This window comes from Ooceraea biroi, chromosome 1 (genome assembly GCF_003672135.1).
Source record: "Ooceraea biroi isolate clonal line C1 chromosome 1, Obir_v5.4, whole genome shotgun sequence".
Taxonomy (NCBI): domain Eukaryota; kingdom Metazoa; phylum Arthropoda; class Insecta; order Hymenoptera; family Formicidae; genus Ooceraea; species Ooceraea biroi.
The window spans coordinates 2,075,171-2,092,914 of NC_039506.1; the positions used below are offsets into that span (position 1 = coordinate 2,075,171).

At 43.2% G+C, this 17,744-nt stretch overlaps 1 protein-coding gene across 4 annotated transcripts in view; it reads left to right on the top strand.

Annotated features, from left to right (window-relative positions):
• The window catches only part of LOC105280294 (5-hydroxytryptamine receptor 1), a 91,778-nt gene that overhangs the window by 66,936 nt on the left and 7,098 nt on the right, over positions 1-17,744 (top strand). For 2 of the 4 annotated variants that reach the window (XM_026974495.1, XM_026974489.1), the window contains 2 exons: positions 14,967-15,074; positions 16,289-16,333. The exons of 1 other annotated variant lie outside the window; for it this stretch is intronic. In XM_026974495.1, the coding sequence (XP_026830296.1) occupies positions 14,967-15,074; positions 16,289-16,333 (153 nt within the window). The remainder of the gene's footprint in view (positions 1-14,966; positions 15,075-16,288; positions 16,334-17,744) is intronic. One more of the 4 variants, XM_026974490.1, reaches the window with a different exon arrangement.

The following is a 17,744-nucleotide window of genomic DNA, read 5'->3' on the forward strand; positions in this document are numbered from 1 at the left end:
ATTAGTTCATTAATTACGCTAGCTTATTAATGCAGATTGTACACAGTGCAGTATCGATTACATACATAGATTATACGTATATTACAAATTCAACTGCATTTCTAATCGCTCGCAACATATTAAGATTATATTTTATTTGTACACGTATACATAATAAAATATAATAAAATATAATAAAACGTATATAGAATAAAATAAACGTATATATAATCAAAGAAAGGCATAAATTTTCTGAACCGCCAATTAATCGGCCAAGTGTGACTTAATTCGAGTTTTATTGTCCAACTGGATTACTTGGGAGTCTTGGGATGCAATTCTGCACACTCGCGGACCATGGACGGATATCCGTATACCATGTGCACCACTCGTAGTGATAACGTCAAACGTCACAATGTCAGCGCATTGAAACGTCAGTCGTACACGGTGACAGATTATAAAACACCTGCCGAAGAATTTTTTACGTTGCATCGTGTCGTCACAGATTTGTCCAAGTCAAGTTTCGAGTGACTGTCATCGGTAGTACGATTGAGGCGATCGAGCTTTTCAGCGAGCCTTCGAAGGATAAATCAGGTCGACGTAACAAACGATTTCGTCGCCGGCTGCGATTTATGACGCATCGTAAAAAGATCCCTTTGGAAAAGCAGTAATTTGACACTCGCCATTTTCTTCGCCGATCATTCTTCGTTTCTGTGGCCATTGTTATCTCACCGTCCTCGAATGCAGGGAGAGAGAGAGAGAAAGAGAGAGAGAGAGAAGAGAGAGATCGCACCATATGACACGATCGCAAACCGATCGTCGATGACACATTGATCGCACGAAACAATGCTCATGAAATGCTACAAACAATGCTAATTATTAATGATGCTTGAGCGCGACGTGCATTGATTATCGATTAATGTCTAATCAGCGGCTAATCGATTAACCGTGGCTCCGATCGGGTAGATCCGAAATCGCGATTAAGTCAGATCGTAGATTGTCAGACTGTAGAACTACTTTTACTTCCGTTCGTTGATAAAGTTCGCTCGTTCGCGCGCAAACTGCGCTACTGTTCGCGACTGGATTTGGAAATGCACGGGGATTACACCTTCCGTTTCGTAGTTTCGCCATTTCGCGCAGTTTCGAGATTTAACGTTGCGCCTGGGTTTTATGGCGTCACGTAATAAATTACCGGATACTGAAGTCGCAAATGCAAGACGACCTCCGGCGAGTTCTGCAACGAACTGTCAGACCCTAATATTGTACCAGTCAACATTTCCACCATCTTCGCGAAGCTATGCGTTATTATGAAACGGTTTTCGAGTGGAGGCGAAACAAAGGGAAACCAAGAAAAACAAGTATCACCGACCCTCTCCCGACGAGATTTCGTCTCGTCATTATTAATGAACGCCACGGCTCCAAATTGTGCTCGATGAACTTCTCCGGGGAATCTGGAATGACTACCTTATTCCAGGTACTAATCTTCACAAATGTGTGCTTAGCAACGACATTATTTATACCGCGATTTCGCGGTACAAAAATCATGAACGCATGAGCATCAGCGACGCAAGAAAGTAATAAAACCAAAAAATTCGTAATTTCCTCATCCATCTACGATTATTTCTCGATAAACCAAAGTTGTTTTGTAGCACAAGTGCGAAAAGTGCAATGTTTATTATGTAACCGGATCCAAATTCGAATCACGTCCGCGAGCTATGGGGGCGACAGTGCCAGTGCCAAGCGACACTAAAACTGCAGGTTTCCATATAACGAATGGGGAACACGTACGCCGATTGGGGACCACGACTGGGCATGGAAAACGGAGAGGGTTAAAGAGCACAAAAGTAATCTCTGCGACAACACACCACGCTGGAACAATACCGGGCCCGAAGAATTGTACGCTTTGTATATTCAAAGGGAGGGCTTCGGAATACATCGCAATCTCGGCGCGGCATCGATCGATTCGAATTACTGACTGTGCCAGTCGCGCGCTGGGAATCGCGCGTTGATCGCATTTCGCTGGCGATTTTAACATTGCTGCAGTGAGCTTCGGATACATTCCCGCGCTGCAACGACAAACGGTAAAAGAAAAACGATGGAAAAAGAGAAAAATCCCAGTCGTTGATTGGCATTCGCAAGATACATCGCGAACAACGTGTCGATAAGCGGATTGAAAGCGCCCCGAAATTTTCGCGAGCAATACCCGGCGAAACAACAGTGAAGATGGATGGAAGGTGGATGGACGACGTCGCGCAGCACACAACGCACCACATCAAAGCGAACGAATAATTATGCAAACTGTGAAACTTGAGCTTGCGAACGAGGTTACTAATTAACAAGCGGACATATTAAAAATTTGTTGAAAAACCGCATATGAGAGGCGTTGCTGTAATAATTGCGTTCGTAGCTCGCGCACATGCTGCATCCCGATAATTAATATATCATTATTCGTGGCGGGAGTTCAACGCGATGACAATATATAATACGTATCGATTGAGCAGCATAAGTTGTGGATCGGAGAAGAAGGACAATAATTGAGGGGTACGAAGCGGCAGCACATAGCCGAGAGCCACGTGCTGAACAAATTTCAGGCAGCCTGAAGAAGGTTATAAATAATTCATGAAACATTCACTCTTTATTCTTCTCTTCCTCCTTTAAGTTATTCCTTAATACCCACCGTCTAAAAGGTCATAAGAATTTTTAATTAAGACCGAGCCAAATTTGTATATTCTGTTTGTTGGGGAAAAAGTAAGAAAAAGTTCAAGTATGATTTTTCATGTAAAGTACACAAAATCAAACGAATAATATATTTCAAGTGAGAATAATAATTTCAAGATATAATACTGCATTTACGCACGACGCACATGAATGTAGCATTACATCGCAACACATCTTGAACTTTCTTTCACTTTACGGATTCACTTTACGGTACGATTTTAGACCCCCAGTTTTTGATTTGCGTCAACTTCTGCCGTATTATATTACAGTAACGAGACTGGGGGAACAGGCAGTCACTAAAAAGTCGGCAGTAAAGTACCGAAAAGAGGCGAATCTTATTGCCACGTGGGATCTTAATGGGGCCGGAGTTAGGCGGAATAAGAGATCGTTAGGAGAAACGGCGAGCCAGGGGAAACGAGTGTGACAGTCAGTCCACCTTTATTACCCTCTCGAGCCATGAGTTTATTCGCCTTTTTGGATATATATAGTATGAAATCGTCCTGTTCGCGATGCAACGATTATACCGTCCTAATGTTCACTTTATTCACGTCACGAGACTGGGTGCTTTATACTTCTCGAAACGATATCGTTCAGGAAAAGAGAGAGAGAGAGAAAAAAAAGAAAAAATCTAGGTAATCTTTTCTCCGGAGATAAAATTCCGGCGAAAGACGAGGGCTAATTACGTGGCGCGTTACAGACGACGACTTTCAAGAGCGGCTATCTTCGTAGAATTCGATTGCGTGACGTTTCAATTAGAATAAGATGCAGCGCGGAGATAAGGAGGAGAAGAAGGGATCGGTAGGGCGCCGCACGAAAGCTTCGGGGGTGTATTCGATAGCCGCTATCGACGGCTCGCATCGCGCAATTCGCGCATCGACCACTACCGCCTTGGCTGGCGTGCGACTTTCATTTTCCACGACGAGTAACGCGCCTATCTGTTCTCGAGGGGAATCGTGAATCGGAAAATGACCCGACCCGGTTTCCACGACTCCTTCTCTTTCCCTCTCTTTCTTTCTCTCTCTCTTCCCTGTCTATCTAACCGCAAACCAGGACGAAGTTCGTCGGGCTCGCTCGCGACAGATGCAGAAAATTGCAGTAGTTGGATCGCGTGACCACACGAGTGCAAGCCGTGCGACTACAGCGGCTCGAGGGTGTAAAACTTAATTCCGTTCTTTTTGCCTACCCGGAAAAGTCTTTCCCGGGATAACGGCCGCGCACTCATTTGCGAGCTCATTTCGACGCTCGCGAGCTTGCGACTTTTAATCGAGTCTCCGGCCGAGTTACCGCAATCACTGCTCACTCGACTGCGGTCTATGGTCGGCACTCGCGAATCTCACCTTCGTGGGCTTTCGGCGGTTCATTTTATTTGCGTGTATGCATGCTCTCTGCATATTCTAAAATCTACAATATTTAACTTATATTTACATTCGGATAGTAATTACATTTATTTCCCGTGTGTATCCAAATTTTGTTTCTGATTTCCTTCTATTACACACGTAGTTTCGTCATAATGTCATTTCATGAAAACTCGGTACATAATTTTGACGTTTGATATCATTCGTGTCAATATAAGTAAATTAATATATATTCATAACATCGATAAAGCTTTGATAATAATTTGCCAATCCTGCCATTTGATGAGTAAAGCATGAAATGATTCCTGTCGTAATTGGCCGCGTTTGCGAATCTATAAGCCATTACTGATCCGTACCGAAAAGCCAGAAATTGCCGATACTATAGTATACATTGCATCCGCAGCAAACGGACACCAGACGTCAGCGAAAATATAGACTCGGATAATTATTTTATCAGGGTATATTTTGTCAAGAGAGATGTAGATAATTATTTAATCGGTAAGTCCACAGAGAATGATGGCGGCGAGTCGCGATAAAACGCGCGATTCAGCGGCCATGATCAACGTTAGCCAGGAGCCTGAATCTGCATTATCCTCCTACTGCGTTTGATAACGAAACGTTTTAACACGGACCATCGATAAAAGTCGTCGAAGCGCGAATTAACGTCAACCGTGGCGTTCAGCTGGCATTATACGCGCGTTGGGTTTATTACAAATTCACGGGCCGATTGCACGCTAATCATAGAAGCGGAGGAATTCGTCCAGATACCGGTACCGCAGCAGCAGCGCGTATCACGTGCAAATCTATCCCGTTACGATCTCGCGGTGACCCCAAGGTCGTCATGAAACGCTACATTCCGCATTGCCACGCATACGAGATTTAATTATTATCGTTGCCAGCAGCGTGCCGCGTTTACGGATTGCCGCCGCGAATATCATGCATCACGAGCCTCGCAAATTACACCAGTGATAGATTTCGCGGAATTTCCCGAATGCTTAAGCCGAGATAACGTACGCTGCGAATAATTATTATTAGCATTATTACACGATTCACTGCGCTTGTCCTGATGGCATTACCACAAGTATCATCATTTTCTGGGCTATCATGCTTCCCGCAAAATACCTCGGACTTGAGTTTACGGTTGAAGCGCGGTTTTATTAGTATTATTTTTTATATTATTTTTCCACAGGGTCGATTCCGCAGCGAAATAATTTTGACGCGAGATTAAAATCGGCGATTAGTCGCTTTTACATAAAACCCACGCAAATAATGCAGGGCTGAAAGCTCGCGCGGTGAAATGAAAAATAATTTCGGCACGAGGCGCACGTCAGAGCAAAAACTGACATTACGGATAGCTGATGCGGGAAATTTAGAAAAATGGATCGATGCACGCGCGCGGCGCATGCATCATCGGCGAATGCAAATACAGGACGAATAATTGACACATGAGAATAACGAGGATGGATTCGGCGGAAATATCGAAATATTAAAATACGCGTTGCGTTGAGGGCGCGTGCACGCAGCGCGATGAGTACCGCGCGAGTAATAGAAAAGAACCGTAACGCATTACGGCGTCCGATCGATCGGCGTCGCGAGAGCGGAAACGGCTAATAAAGATTTCAATGAAACAAAGGAGGAGAAAAAAGCAGCGCGATCAGCCGCATCACGCATAACGCGCGCATTTGTATCTGGCAATTTCGTTTATTTCCCAGCCCGTAACATGACAATGCATCAAAGCGCACGTCAATTGCATCGACGGATATTGTATCGAGTGGAGGCTTGCTTGCTTCCAATTAGTCGACGGTATAGAGCTTTCGACTGCAGATCGCGAAACGCGGAACGCTGTTGCGAAGGCTTCGGAACCCGGTAACGAACGATACACAACGATGACTTTCGAGCAGGCGAGAACAAACCCGAAGCAACGACCATTGTGTTATCCGTCTCGTGCGAAACCTCTTGACACGAACTTTCCGAATGAATGGCGACACTCTTTGTATCGTTTCGTACGTTAAACACAAAGTTAAATTACGCCCGGTCGAGAGACGCGATAGGAAATTTTGCACCAACGCGACGCGACATTAAAGTTCGCACGCATCTTTGTAGTTTGTACCGGCTCCGCCGCGTTTGCATTTTACACGAAGTGTAATTGCATGTTGTACGCCTCCCGTTTGCGTAAAAAATTATTACGTCGTTAAACGATTACATCGATACGAGTATATTGAAGGATAAGTGAAATAATAAAGTTCCTCGTAATCGGAAATATTTAATGGCGATAAAAAAGAGTTTCTCTTGATATTATTGATATTATTTATTTTAAACAAAGATTAGTTTTCCTGTTTGACATTTTTCGTGCGTTTCAAAGCGCGTGTACGTATACGTGGGATTTTATATAATATTTTATTAACGCTATTATTAACGCTAAAATAGAATACAGCATGATATAATATTTAATACTTGATTTAATACCATATCGTACAATTCTGCAATTTCAAAATGTAATTGAGCATAAAATACTGAAATATCAAACTTGATACAGTTGCAGTACAATTCTATATCATGATATGATATAAAATTTCATATCATAATATAATATAAAATTTTCATTCAATTTCAGGATATAATAAATTTGAGGATTAATTTTTCGCCTAGAACTACTGGGTATTAGTCAGAGCGTTACGTGTTACGCGTAAAATGAAGTTTGGAATCCGCAAGTTAAGGATGCCTAACGAGGAAGAGAGTGCGTGTGGGCGAAATTAGAAAACTGCGTTCGCACCGAGCTCTTCCATTAAATCCCGCCCGTACTCGTTTTCGTATCCGGCGGTTGTAATAAACGTCGTGCGGGAACTTCACTCAGTTCTCTGTGCCGCTCTGTAGCAGTTATCGAACGTTGTGAAAAGTCGACCCAGTTATAAAAGCCCGGGCGGCTCCCGAGCGAACGTTGATCGCGTTTTATTAAAATGCTCTGCCGAATGCCGCTTTCGTGCAACGCGCGAGGGCGAAAACCTATCAAACTTGGCGAACTTTAGTCGGTCGGTAGGCACACGTCGTTTTCGGCGAAACAAAATGCGATCGGAAATCGCGATTAACCAAGGCAAGGGGGCCAGTGCGACAAAGGGGGAAGGGACGAAGGCCGAAACTGGGGCACAATCACGGACGGCATCGGCAGGCCGTTTGTTTTTGCGAAGGTGGCGAAGTTTTATCCTGGTTATCTCGCGCGTCGAGGAGGAAGCTAAATCTGAAAGTTATAGTCGCGCGAAACGCTGAAGGTAAGATCGGAAAACGTAATCTCTATCTAAAGATACTCAGGTACACAGAGAGAAATGAACATCCAACTAATCTTTGAGAAGTAGTCAGAAACCTAATTATTTATTAATTAATCGTTAAGCTGTTACTCTCACTGGGTTGTTGTTTCATAATTGTATATCGTGTGTCAGTTTGCACTCGACGTTTCGGCACAATCACCTTATTAAATCTCACCGTCCGTAATTAACGCGTCGGCATACCGGCGCATTAGCCACTTGCAGGCGCTTCACGTTTCTACACTGCTGTACAATTGGTTAAGTGTTTTCGCACCGTTACTCGCATGCAAAGCGACAAGACCACCATCATCCGCCGTGATACAGCAACAAAGTCCGCGCGAGGCGTCTGCGAAATTCTCGTTGCAGCCTCTTCAGTTGCGACGCTTCTTAATTGATCCGCAGCGAGGGAAGAGAGAGATAGACCTCGGCTCTCTTTCCCTCGCAGCATCCCCTCCGGTGGGGATTAATTTCGCTCGAAACCGAATTGCGTAATAATACCCCCGTCGACTGCAGGAACGACTCCGTTGCAATTCCGTTTGCGACGTTCGGTCTTAATGCCACCTCGACAAGGAAATGCTTTGCGAACGACGACAACGACACGAGGGATGACGATGAGAATGAGGACGACGTGACCGCGTCCGGGCAATCGTTTTATCTTTCAGCCAATCGAGAATACGTGGCTAAGATTACGCGCGCCCCGGCACGTTACATTGTCGTCCATGCGCCCCATTGTGCCGCATGATTCCATCGTGTGAAATTTCATAGCCGAAAGAGATATTAATCTACGTCACAAATGAATGGGTTTAACCCATCTATCTCTCCCCTAGCCCTCGTCCCAACGCCATCCCGCTCGAATCCTGACACGCGAAGATGAGAGAAAGCGACTAGAATAACTCTCGTGTAAGCGGCGCGCTGTTGGCGAGCGGATACGATGACGACGAGGGTCGGGTTATCGGCAAGGTGGTGAAAACAGGGACCGCAAACTGTGCGCGAAAACAATATTATCGGCAAAGATTAATGTACAGTCCCGCCGGATATTATCGATAAGGAACCGCGCTCGATTGCGCTCGGCGGGATATCCCGAAATCGGTGGGAAGGAGAATCGCTAATTTCACGATATCTGCGTCGCATGAAGCTTTACTGAGCTCAGTTAAGCCCGGTTATAAGCTGCGAGCGATATTAGTTTGTTTTACGAGCATTACGGGGAATATCGAATTTTTGAATAAGCTGTACGATTAAATTCAAGTTTCACGGAGATTCGCGCACCGAGCAAACTAGCACAACTACGTTTTCCATTCTGCGTTCCCGCAAAACCGTATATGTTAATACCGCGAGAAGCAGAATATTACATTAAAGCGTAGCTAGCGTGATATCGCGAGTTATATCCCGCACTCCGACTTGATTTACTATTTCGTGAGAATATCTAAGTCGTAGAAGTTGCAGCGCGTGCTACGCTATGTAGAATCTGATATATCCACCCTGTACGACTATCGTCACGGTCTTCACTCGTAGACACGACGGGAGGTGGGTAGAAAAATTAAACCAACGACGCCTCGAGCAAATCGGAATCGATTTTTCTCTTTCACCGCCTTTCTCTCTTAAAGAGTCTTTTTCTTTCTTAAAGAAGAAAATCGGTATCATTAAACGCAGAGTCTTTGTTTCTCGCGAAGAAAATCAGAATATCTTACGATATTTAATACAGGATTGCACTTAGAATGTTTGTACTTTAAGAAAAGAAAGTTGAATTTTTGTAAATCAATTTAGAAACTTCTTGGATTTTTTTTTAATTCTTGGAGACGCAGTCGCGATATTGACAAATTTAATAAACGATAATGTGAAAACAAAGTCGAAAGCTTCTCAGAATTTTCTTAGAATCTTAAGATGGCAGATATACACGAGGACATAAAACTCGGCGAGATGGTCAGACGATTCTTCCAAGAAGTGCGATTGTTTCGTTATCCGCGCGTGGCGCACGTAAACAATACTTCGCGCTCCCACTCCATTATTCGCTCGGCACAACCGACTCCCCGTAATGCAGCTCGAAATATTTCATCGTGTCATCTCTTAAAACTATAATATATGTGACATCTTTTACACAGAATAGAAAAAGATTACTCTCCTTAGCACACTGAAATTAATTATAAGATTCTTCCACGACACCGTTAGCATCCTTTTCTCACGAATAATCCATTAAAAAAAGGCAGAGTCCAATAAATCTCCAATTGAACAAGCGTCTTTCGACACGCCGAGAGTAAAGGGCTCAGAGTTCAAGGGTCCCGACCACACCGACGTTTTCGCCAAAGAAAGCAAGAAATCGTGTTACATCGATTTAACTTGAGACTCGTAAAATATGGTTACGAAGTTCGACTCCGTTCGGCCGTGGAAAAAAAAAGAAAAAAAGGAGAAACGACGGCTCGCGCGCGTCCTGTCGGAAAAGCAGCGTACGTTTCGCTTTCGAGGATCGTGATAAATCGACGGATTTGTAAAAAGTATACGCCACGTAGTCCGCGGTGGAGTTTCATGCCATACGCTCTATATATTATCCGTCGGGACGACGGAGTTAAGTCCTCCGCGTATTTCGCCAGCACGTTCTCGTCTTGTACGGAACCGTGTCTCGCCCTCAAAGAAAACGCGTCGTGAATGGGATCCCCGGGCCATTTCCATCGAATAGCAGCTCGCTCGCGTTTCCGCCGTTACGGGATAAACCAGCGCGCGATTAAAGCACCCTCGCGAGAGCTTTTGTTATCGCCGGCCCCTGCGGCTCTGCCGGAAATTTACGGAAATAACGAACAAACGAGCTTTACGCTCGCGTAAATTACGCTACTCGTCGTACATTTTGCAAGCGTTTTTCCGCCGCGTAACGATATTTCTTATTTTTCTCCCGTGCGCGCGAACATAACATCGCGCATTAGCCTGCACTGTGCGCGTCGACATTTTTAGTCACTTTCACTCTACACACACACATTCTCTCTCTCTCTCTCTCTCTCTCTCTCTCTCTCTGTTTCTTTCTTATCAGCAGTATCAAAAAAGAAAGTTCCCTAATTATGGCAGTTATTCTCGCACGCGTCCCGTCTCTCTTACGTTTTAAAATTCGCACTTTGAGTTCCGCGAGAAACATCCATAAAAAATTATTAACCCTTAAATCAAGATATATAAAACAGAAATAACTTTATTTATATAAAATACTTGTGTAATTTTTAAAACTGAACACAAATGTAACATACAGATTCTCAAATCTGTGTCAACGAAACTGAATTACAGCTCACTTATTATAAATCTCACGGATGAACGATTCGTCTCAAGGGTTAAATAAAGAAAAGTAGAAATAATTATTGTTGCTGAAAAACATCTCATCTCACCAGTTACGTCGACCTTGCTGGACGATGATCCCTGGATCCTCCGATGCTCCGAACAATGTTACCAAATTCCTAGGTCCATATCCTCGTAAACACTTCACATACTTGATCACACTTCGCGATACACGACATACACGACACACCAAACGAACGCCCGCAGACTTGTTGGACAATCCCGACATTGCCGGCCATATTAACTCTAGCTTCCCACATATAGAGATGCCTGAAACCCCAAGTAAACTAATTCTCGATTTTTGAAAGTAACTTAAAATCAGTTGATTTTTTTCTTATATTTTTAACTAAATGTTTGACGTGGGATAGCCTGTATCCCAGTGTGGAAAGCCCGTGAAAATTAAAAGTGTAGGAAGCTAAGTTAACACTCGCGAACGAACCTTGCGAAACATGACCGACGCGACGCCGTCCGTAGATCTTGAAAATTCGATCCGGCGATCACTACTTTGTCATTTAATCACCGAGAACGCGCAAGGTGAACTGATCGGCATTAAACAATTCGGTGGGTAACGTGATCAGCGCGGCAGAAGGGAAAAATAAGTTACTCCGTTTTGTAAGAAATAGCGATACGGTTCTGCGAATGTCGCACCCGCCGATACACGAGATAGGTGCGCCGCGGCCTCGCACCTCGCGGAGTAATACTAGAATAAGGCGAAGAAGGAACCAATTGTAACATTCGATGTACGGCAGAAAGAAAATCCGTGTGAACGTGGGCGATTGCGAAATACAGTAATTATTTTACGGTAGGAAGTCCCTTCTTCTACAGTTTATTGTTTATTTTTTTGCTAGTGACTGACTCAATTATCTCCGTGGAATGTTGAAGATCGATTATCAATTATGATATTCGTAAAAGTATATTTACGCGCAATTTGTGTAAAATAATATTAATATATCGTAATTACATTCCGTTCGTCGAGATTCGATTTGATCTCGTTTAATTGCTTACAACTTTATGCTTATGCGCGTGGCGGGAAATTTCACGGAGAATTTCGAGCACAAGCTTATTAATGCCGCTTTATTAATACTAATTATAATACGTTATATAAATGATTACTGTTGAGAAAGCAATATTGAAGCTCCGATTATTTGTAATTTTAATTAATTGATATTAGCGTATACTCGTCGTTCGCATTAGGTAGCTCGTAGAGATCCGCATTTACCGCGCTAAACGCGCGGCGAAAATACGAGCTTTAACGCGTCGCAGGTGCTTCGCATTTAATATCACGTGAAGTCTATTACTCTAATGGTTTCCCGTCTTCGGGGAACGAGGAGAAAGCACTTGCGTAGTCGGATTATTCATTGTCAAAATCGCGATTCTGGGACGCGTCTCGCGTTGCCAGGGAGCTATCTCCGGTATCGCGGATACGTTTCGATCCCGGCAATAATAAGGGTAGCGAAGAAGCTTTCGCCTCTATCTGTACCTGTAGGAACTATAATTCATTATTGATTACACGTAATCCGTCCATTGCAGCAGCAGTAGTAGAGCGGAAAATTTATTCCCAAGCGGTAGCGATTTTGTTGATCGTGCGTCGATTCGTGGACGTCCCTGTGCGAACGAAACAATTTTACGCGCGAGATCAAGCGTTTCCCACCCGGCAACCCTGAAGGACCATAAAAACCCTCGCTTTAATTCGCGTAAAACCACCCCCCCCGTTCGCCAAGTCAGCTCGCATCCCTAATCAGCGTACCCAAGATAAATGGCGAGTTGAGAAACGTAGGGTCCCCTCTCGCATTTCAAGAATCATTTCGCTATATAAACCTACAGATACAAAGGTACGAGGAAAAACGTGCTGTGAAATAAGAACAAAGATATAAGCGATACGGATAGAAATGAATAAAATAAAACTTATGATTAAATGACGCAAGCTAAGATCGACGTAAGAAACCGCTGTGAAAGAGTGCATTTTCCCGCGTCCGTTAAGAAAAAAGTATCTGCGAAATTGGCCAGTTTAAAGAATAGTTATCGAAGGTGTTCGCCACTGGGGGCCAAGATGAATGGTCCCACCGCATCCCCCCGTCACATCTTTCTATCTCTATCAAGCTCCGCCGCCAGCGTACACGGTCGATAGCCGAGACAAACGCGAGGCGTGGAAGGTTGCAGACGGCAATCGCTCTTTATTGATCGATGCTTGCATTCGTGTGATGTAGAGGGTGCTCATTAACCAGTGCACGTACGATACGTACGCGCACGTGCACCCGTTACATCCTTGTTCGCATTCGTCTTTCTTAGGTAAGGAGAAGCGTCGTCTCGCGTCCGCTGAAATCCGCCTTCCAGCGAGCCCTCCCGCATGCGGATCGGACCTCGACCGATCGTTAGTTCGATGTTCCTCAAACATTCGGGTTTGTTGATTATCAGGTCCGACCACCACGATTTCACGGATAATCGCCTGGTGCGGGCACGCCGCTGGCAACGTTTCGCGTTTGTACGACAAATTACGCTTCCACGGTGAGCGGCGGGGAGGGATGGCACCGGGAAATCTCGCGGCCAACAGGCGGCTGTTAATTACACACTTAATGATCGCAAATCAGATTAAACGCTTCGCCCTGGCACGGGATAATCGGTCCGGTCACGAGCCTCTTTCGTCGGTGTAACATTCGTTATAATAAGTACGTAGATCTGCTATTTTTTTTTGCAATTATCGATGCTGCTTGTAATTATCATTTTGTTGGCACGGTAGAATCCGTACCATCCAATTGTAATTAAACGGCAGGTTTGCTCGGGAAAATAATTCACGCTTTTTCCGAAATATATTCGCGTCACAAAAAGCTCGCGTAAAAAGCGCAGTAAATAATTTATACTTCGCGTCTCATTGGTGAATAAAATGGAAAATCTTGTAGAATAAAATGACGGAATATAAACAGCTGTTTTAGATATATTCAAGGCAAGATCACGAATATGCTGCCTTTTCAAGAGTGTTGAAGGAAATATACATGTTAACGTATACGTATCACCAATACATCGTATATATTACATCGCCGCGAAGCATCGATTTACATCACTTTGATATTAAGTGACAACGCCATTATTCTCTCACGCAATTTCTTCTGACACCCTAAAAGCATAGCCGCGAGAATACGGCGTGCCTGTATTCCCCTTGCGTTCTACGATCCGCATTTTAAAATATTCAGATAGACGTTCCATGATCCTCTGTTTAAAATCTTATGTGACGGAAATCGGATGCACACACATTCTTTCACCGAATCAATACGGACGGCTATTCGGGCATCACGAATAATTTACGCGGCGTAGAATTGGCACAGGAAGCAAAGTATAGCAAACGTACGCAAATAAAATTTCTATCTATTTAAATATGTAAAATGTAATACAATATGTAATAGCCTATATAATGTAGAAAAAAATTAATGATATAGCAGAGTAAAAAAAGATCATTTTATTCTTCTCCCGCGAAAATCAGATATCGCGAAAGCAAATATCGAGGTATTGGAAGATAAATAAAAGAAAGCGTTCTAAAGAATGGAAAACGTGATGAAAAATTTCTTCTCAAAGGGTTTCAACGTGGCAACACTTGCATCGAGGATACAGATAAATATTCGAATGAAAAATCTTCTCGTGTGAAAACGAGCGTAAATAAAGTGAAATTTGATTCAATCCCCGGAATAGCAAGAAATAAATTATTCGTACTCGGGCCTCTCAGTGACGTTCAATTTCGCATTACATATTCGCGGCAAATAACGTGCCATTTGCCGTTCGCCGAAAAGTTTTATCAGACCGAATTTAAGTTTAATAGCTTTTTATTCTAATTGCAGCGGGCGAACGACTGGCCATTTCCGCTCGCGCGCGGTGATGTACATCCGGATGATCAATTTTAATATATTACAGCGGGAATAACAATATGAGACAGGAAATAAAATATAATGTGTATCAACGAATGCGGAGAAACGCGCGTGTAATATTCGCATGCTAGCCTTTAATTAGCTATGCTTATTGGAAAACGAGAATTTCGAGTAGCGCGCAGTCGTTTAATTTGCACTGTGAACACATGCCGCCGGCATGCGGATAAAACACATCAACAAAATGCATTCTCCCGAATGTATTCTACAAATATAACCATATTCCCGTTTACCTTGTCGTAACCTGCGAATGTTGCGTTCAAGAAGAATCGCTTTTGATGTTTTTCTCCGAGACATCTCTTCTTCCGAGGAAATTAATTCTGCATCCCTTACGGTTTTAATCTGACGTATAAATCCAACGAGGAAGTGTCACTTTTACTCTTAAACCTTTCTTTTAGTTTGAATGTACCGTACTGAATAAAGGAAAAGTTACGAGCGCTTTGTCGGATGGAGTTCAGAGAGACGAAAGAAATTTTCTCTTGGAAACCTTTCAGCACGGAACGCGGGTGAGAGAAGATTGACCCATCCTTGCGTAAATACAAGAGCAATGCTGTATGCATGAGAGTAGTAAAACGAGCTTTACATAGCGCGTTATAACAGTGAAATTTCACATCAAGATTCGCACCATAGCCCACTCAGTACCATCTATCACCCGGTGCATGACGTCGTTACGTCGTACTGTCTCCCATTCTAAAATCAGCTAAAATCGTCGTCTCGTGTTCACGCTCTCCCGGTTTCACGATAATGGACCAATGTAATATAAAACATTCACGTATAACATTCAAGTGCTGTTAACTTATGACCGTTTTGCGTGCGCGTAAACGACTCCGAAATTGCAACTCGCACCAGACGCTTTTCTATCAAAACTTTTCTACGTTTCACAAGCCTGGACTCCTAGGAATTTCCTTGCAACTGTAAAATCCACTTCTAAGCCATCCTCTCCAAAATTCTGCTCCGCATTCTAAAATCTCCATAAATTTTCGAGAATTTCTTTTCTCTGAAAGGAAACTGAAGTTTCACTGCCGAAGCTTGATTCGCGCAACTTCGTTTATTCTCAAAGCTTGAAAAACTATTACAGGACTCGAAAACTATTAGCGTCCTGGTGTTCTTCGCAGAAATGGAATCGACATGAAATTGGTCAAAGCGTTCGCGGTTGGAAAGAAGAAAGCACGATCGTAACTGGAACGCTTTGTACATTTTCTCACGCGCGTCACGTGTCCTGTAATCGAATCGAACTCTCTTCGTTCGAGCAAAGCACGCCACGAGCACGCTCTCTTCACTCTTTGCACCAGTTCGCTAAGTTTTCGTGTACGAAAGGTCGCTATCAAAGATCAGCGTGAATCGGGGGCGGGTACTGCATCCAATCGAGTGTGTCAACATCAGCGAAAGCCGCGTAGCGCGCGGTGTACGCAACCGAATAATGAGTTTATCCTAATTTCGTGCCAGATTCCCAATTTAATTTACGCAAGCTTTGGGGATTGCCTGTGCGAAATTAGTGGCTTATACATCAATCACCCACCGACCCTACCGTCGTCACAGAGTACCAGTATGTTCGTTGATCTCGCGGGTATACACGCGATCCTCCTTCTATCGATCCTTACTTATCTCATTATGTGTTACATCATCTTGTGAATCACACCGCATTCAGTGTTTGCAATTCAGTAGTTGCAAGGATCTGAGTCTTCCTGAAAGTGTTTGTAAAAACACTTGTCTGTTGTAGATCAGATCAAAGGTACGCGCCGACACGCCGGATAATTTGACAGTGGTAAGACATTATCTTCATCTACAAGTAGTTCTTTTCTCCTCTCTAACTATGCCTAGTCGACGTTGTCCGCGTTGCGACAACGTCCTCGTGGATGTGTTCGAATATCCTCCCGATCACCACTAGGGTAACAAAAATATTAGCGCGTAATATCGAATGACCGCGTTACGTCAAGTTTTTCTCTGATTTGCTTTCTATTTCCAGTTTAATTCAGTTGATTTCACGGATCTTTTCATTAGTAGAATGTTTATTATTTATTCGTTTAATCTTCGTTCAGACTGATGACATGCGAAAAGAACGAAGCTTTGCATGTGCAAACAAATACCGTGCACATGCAAGAGCCCAGATGGTCGCCTACTTTGCGACGACCTGCAATCAAATATTTAGCGATTCTCCTTGACAAGACTGCTATTCTGAAACGGAACACAGGGCGAAGTAACTCGTCATGTCGGACATTACGAATTCATATATAATGCCTAGTAATAAATCGCGAACTCTCATTTCGTTGCAGAGTTCCAGCTCCTCGTTCGTCATAAACTGCTCTAATCGATGAGTCTTTAACAATGAAAGTATTTAAGTACCTCCGAGTTGGCACGATTATTATGAAAGACTAAAGATGAGCAGAAAGTTCGTCAAAGTATTCCATCTCGTTAACTTTATTTCGAAAAAGCGCACATCCTTGATGTTGAATATAATTATAAAAAATGATCTTTTTAATCGTTATTACGTCATATTTAAAAAAGAAATTTGAAATAGTTGGAATCTTGCCATAACATAAATATAACGTTGTAAGTCATAAAATTATAAAAACGCAGCATTAAGATTTCATTGGCAAAAAAATTATTAAAATAACGAAGAGATTATTTAAATTTAATTTAATTCTTGGTGAGCAAAATATATCCGAAATTCCGCGTTTCGTCTCGAGAAATTTCGCGAAAAATATGTGAGACGGATATAAATACATGTCGATTGGAGCTGATCGCAGAGAAACGAAATATTTTCTAAAATTGAGGTCGATGAGGAAAGATATTTTGGTCGTAAAAGAGCGATCGTAAAAGAAAGTCTAAAATTTTCCTTCGCAAACAATTCGCGAGATCACAGGGAGGTCGCCCTGCTGCTCTTTCTCCGTTTTTTTGTTCCTTGTCTCGAAGTCGCGAGTATTTCTGCTTTTCAATTATCCTAAGTGTCATCTACATTTCTGAGGTCGGGCCATTCCAACTCGGGCTCATCTGCATTTTGACATAGTTATGTAACGCTCCTTCACCGCGTCACTTCCGCCACGGCGTGCCGCGAATTTACATCGACGCTTACAAAAACAAAATGCAGCCCGCGGAACCAGACGGCATGTTCTATCGCCGTGAAACTCCAAACAGAATAATTTTCTTGAGGTCCACCTCCTCTTTCAACGACGAGA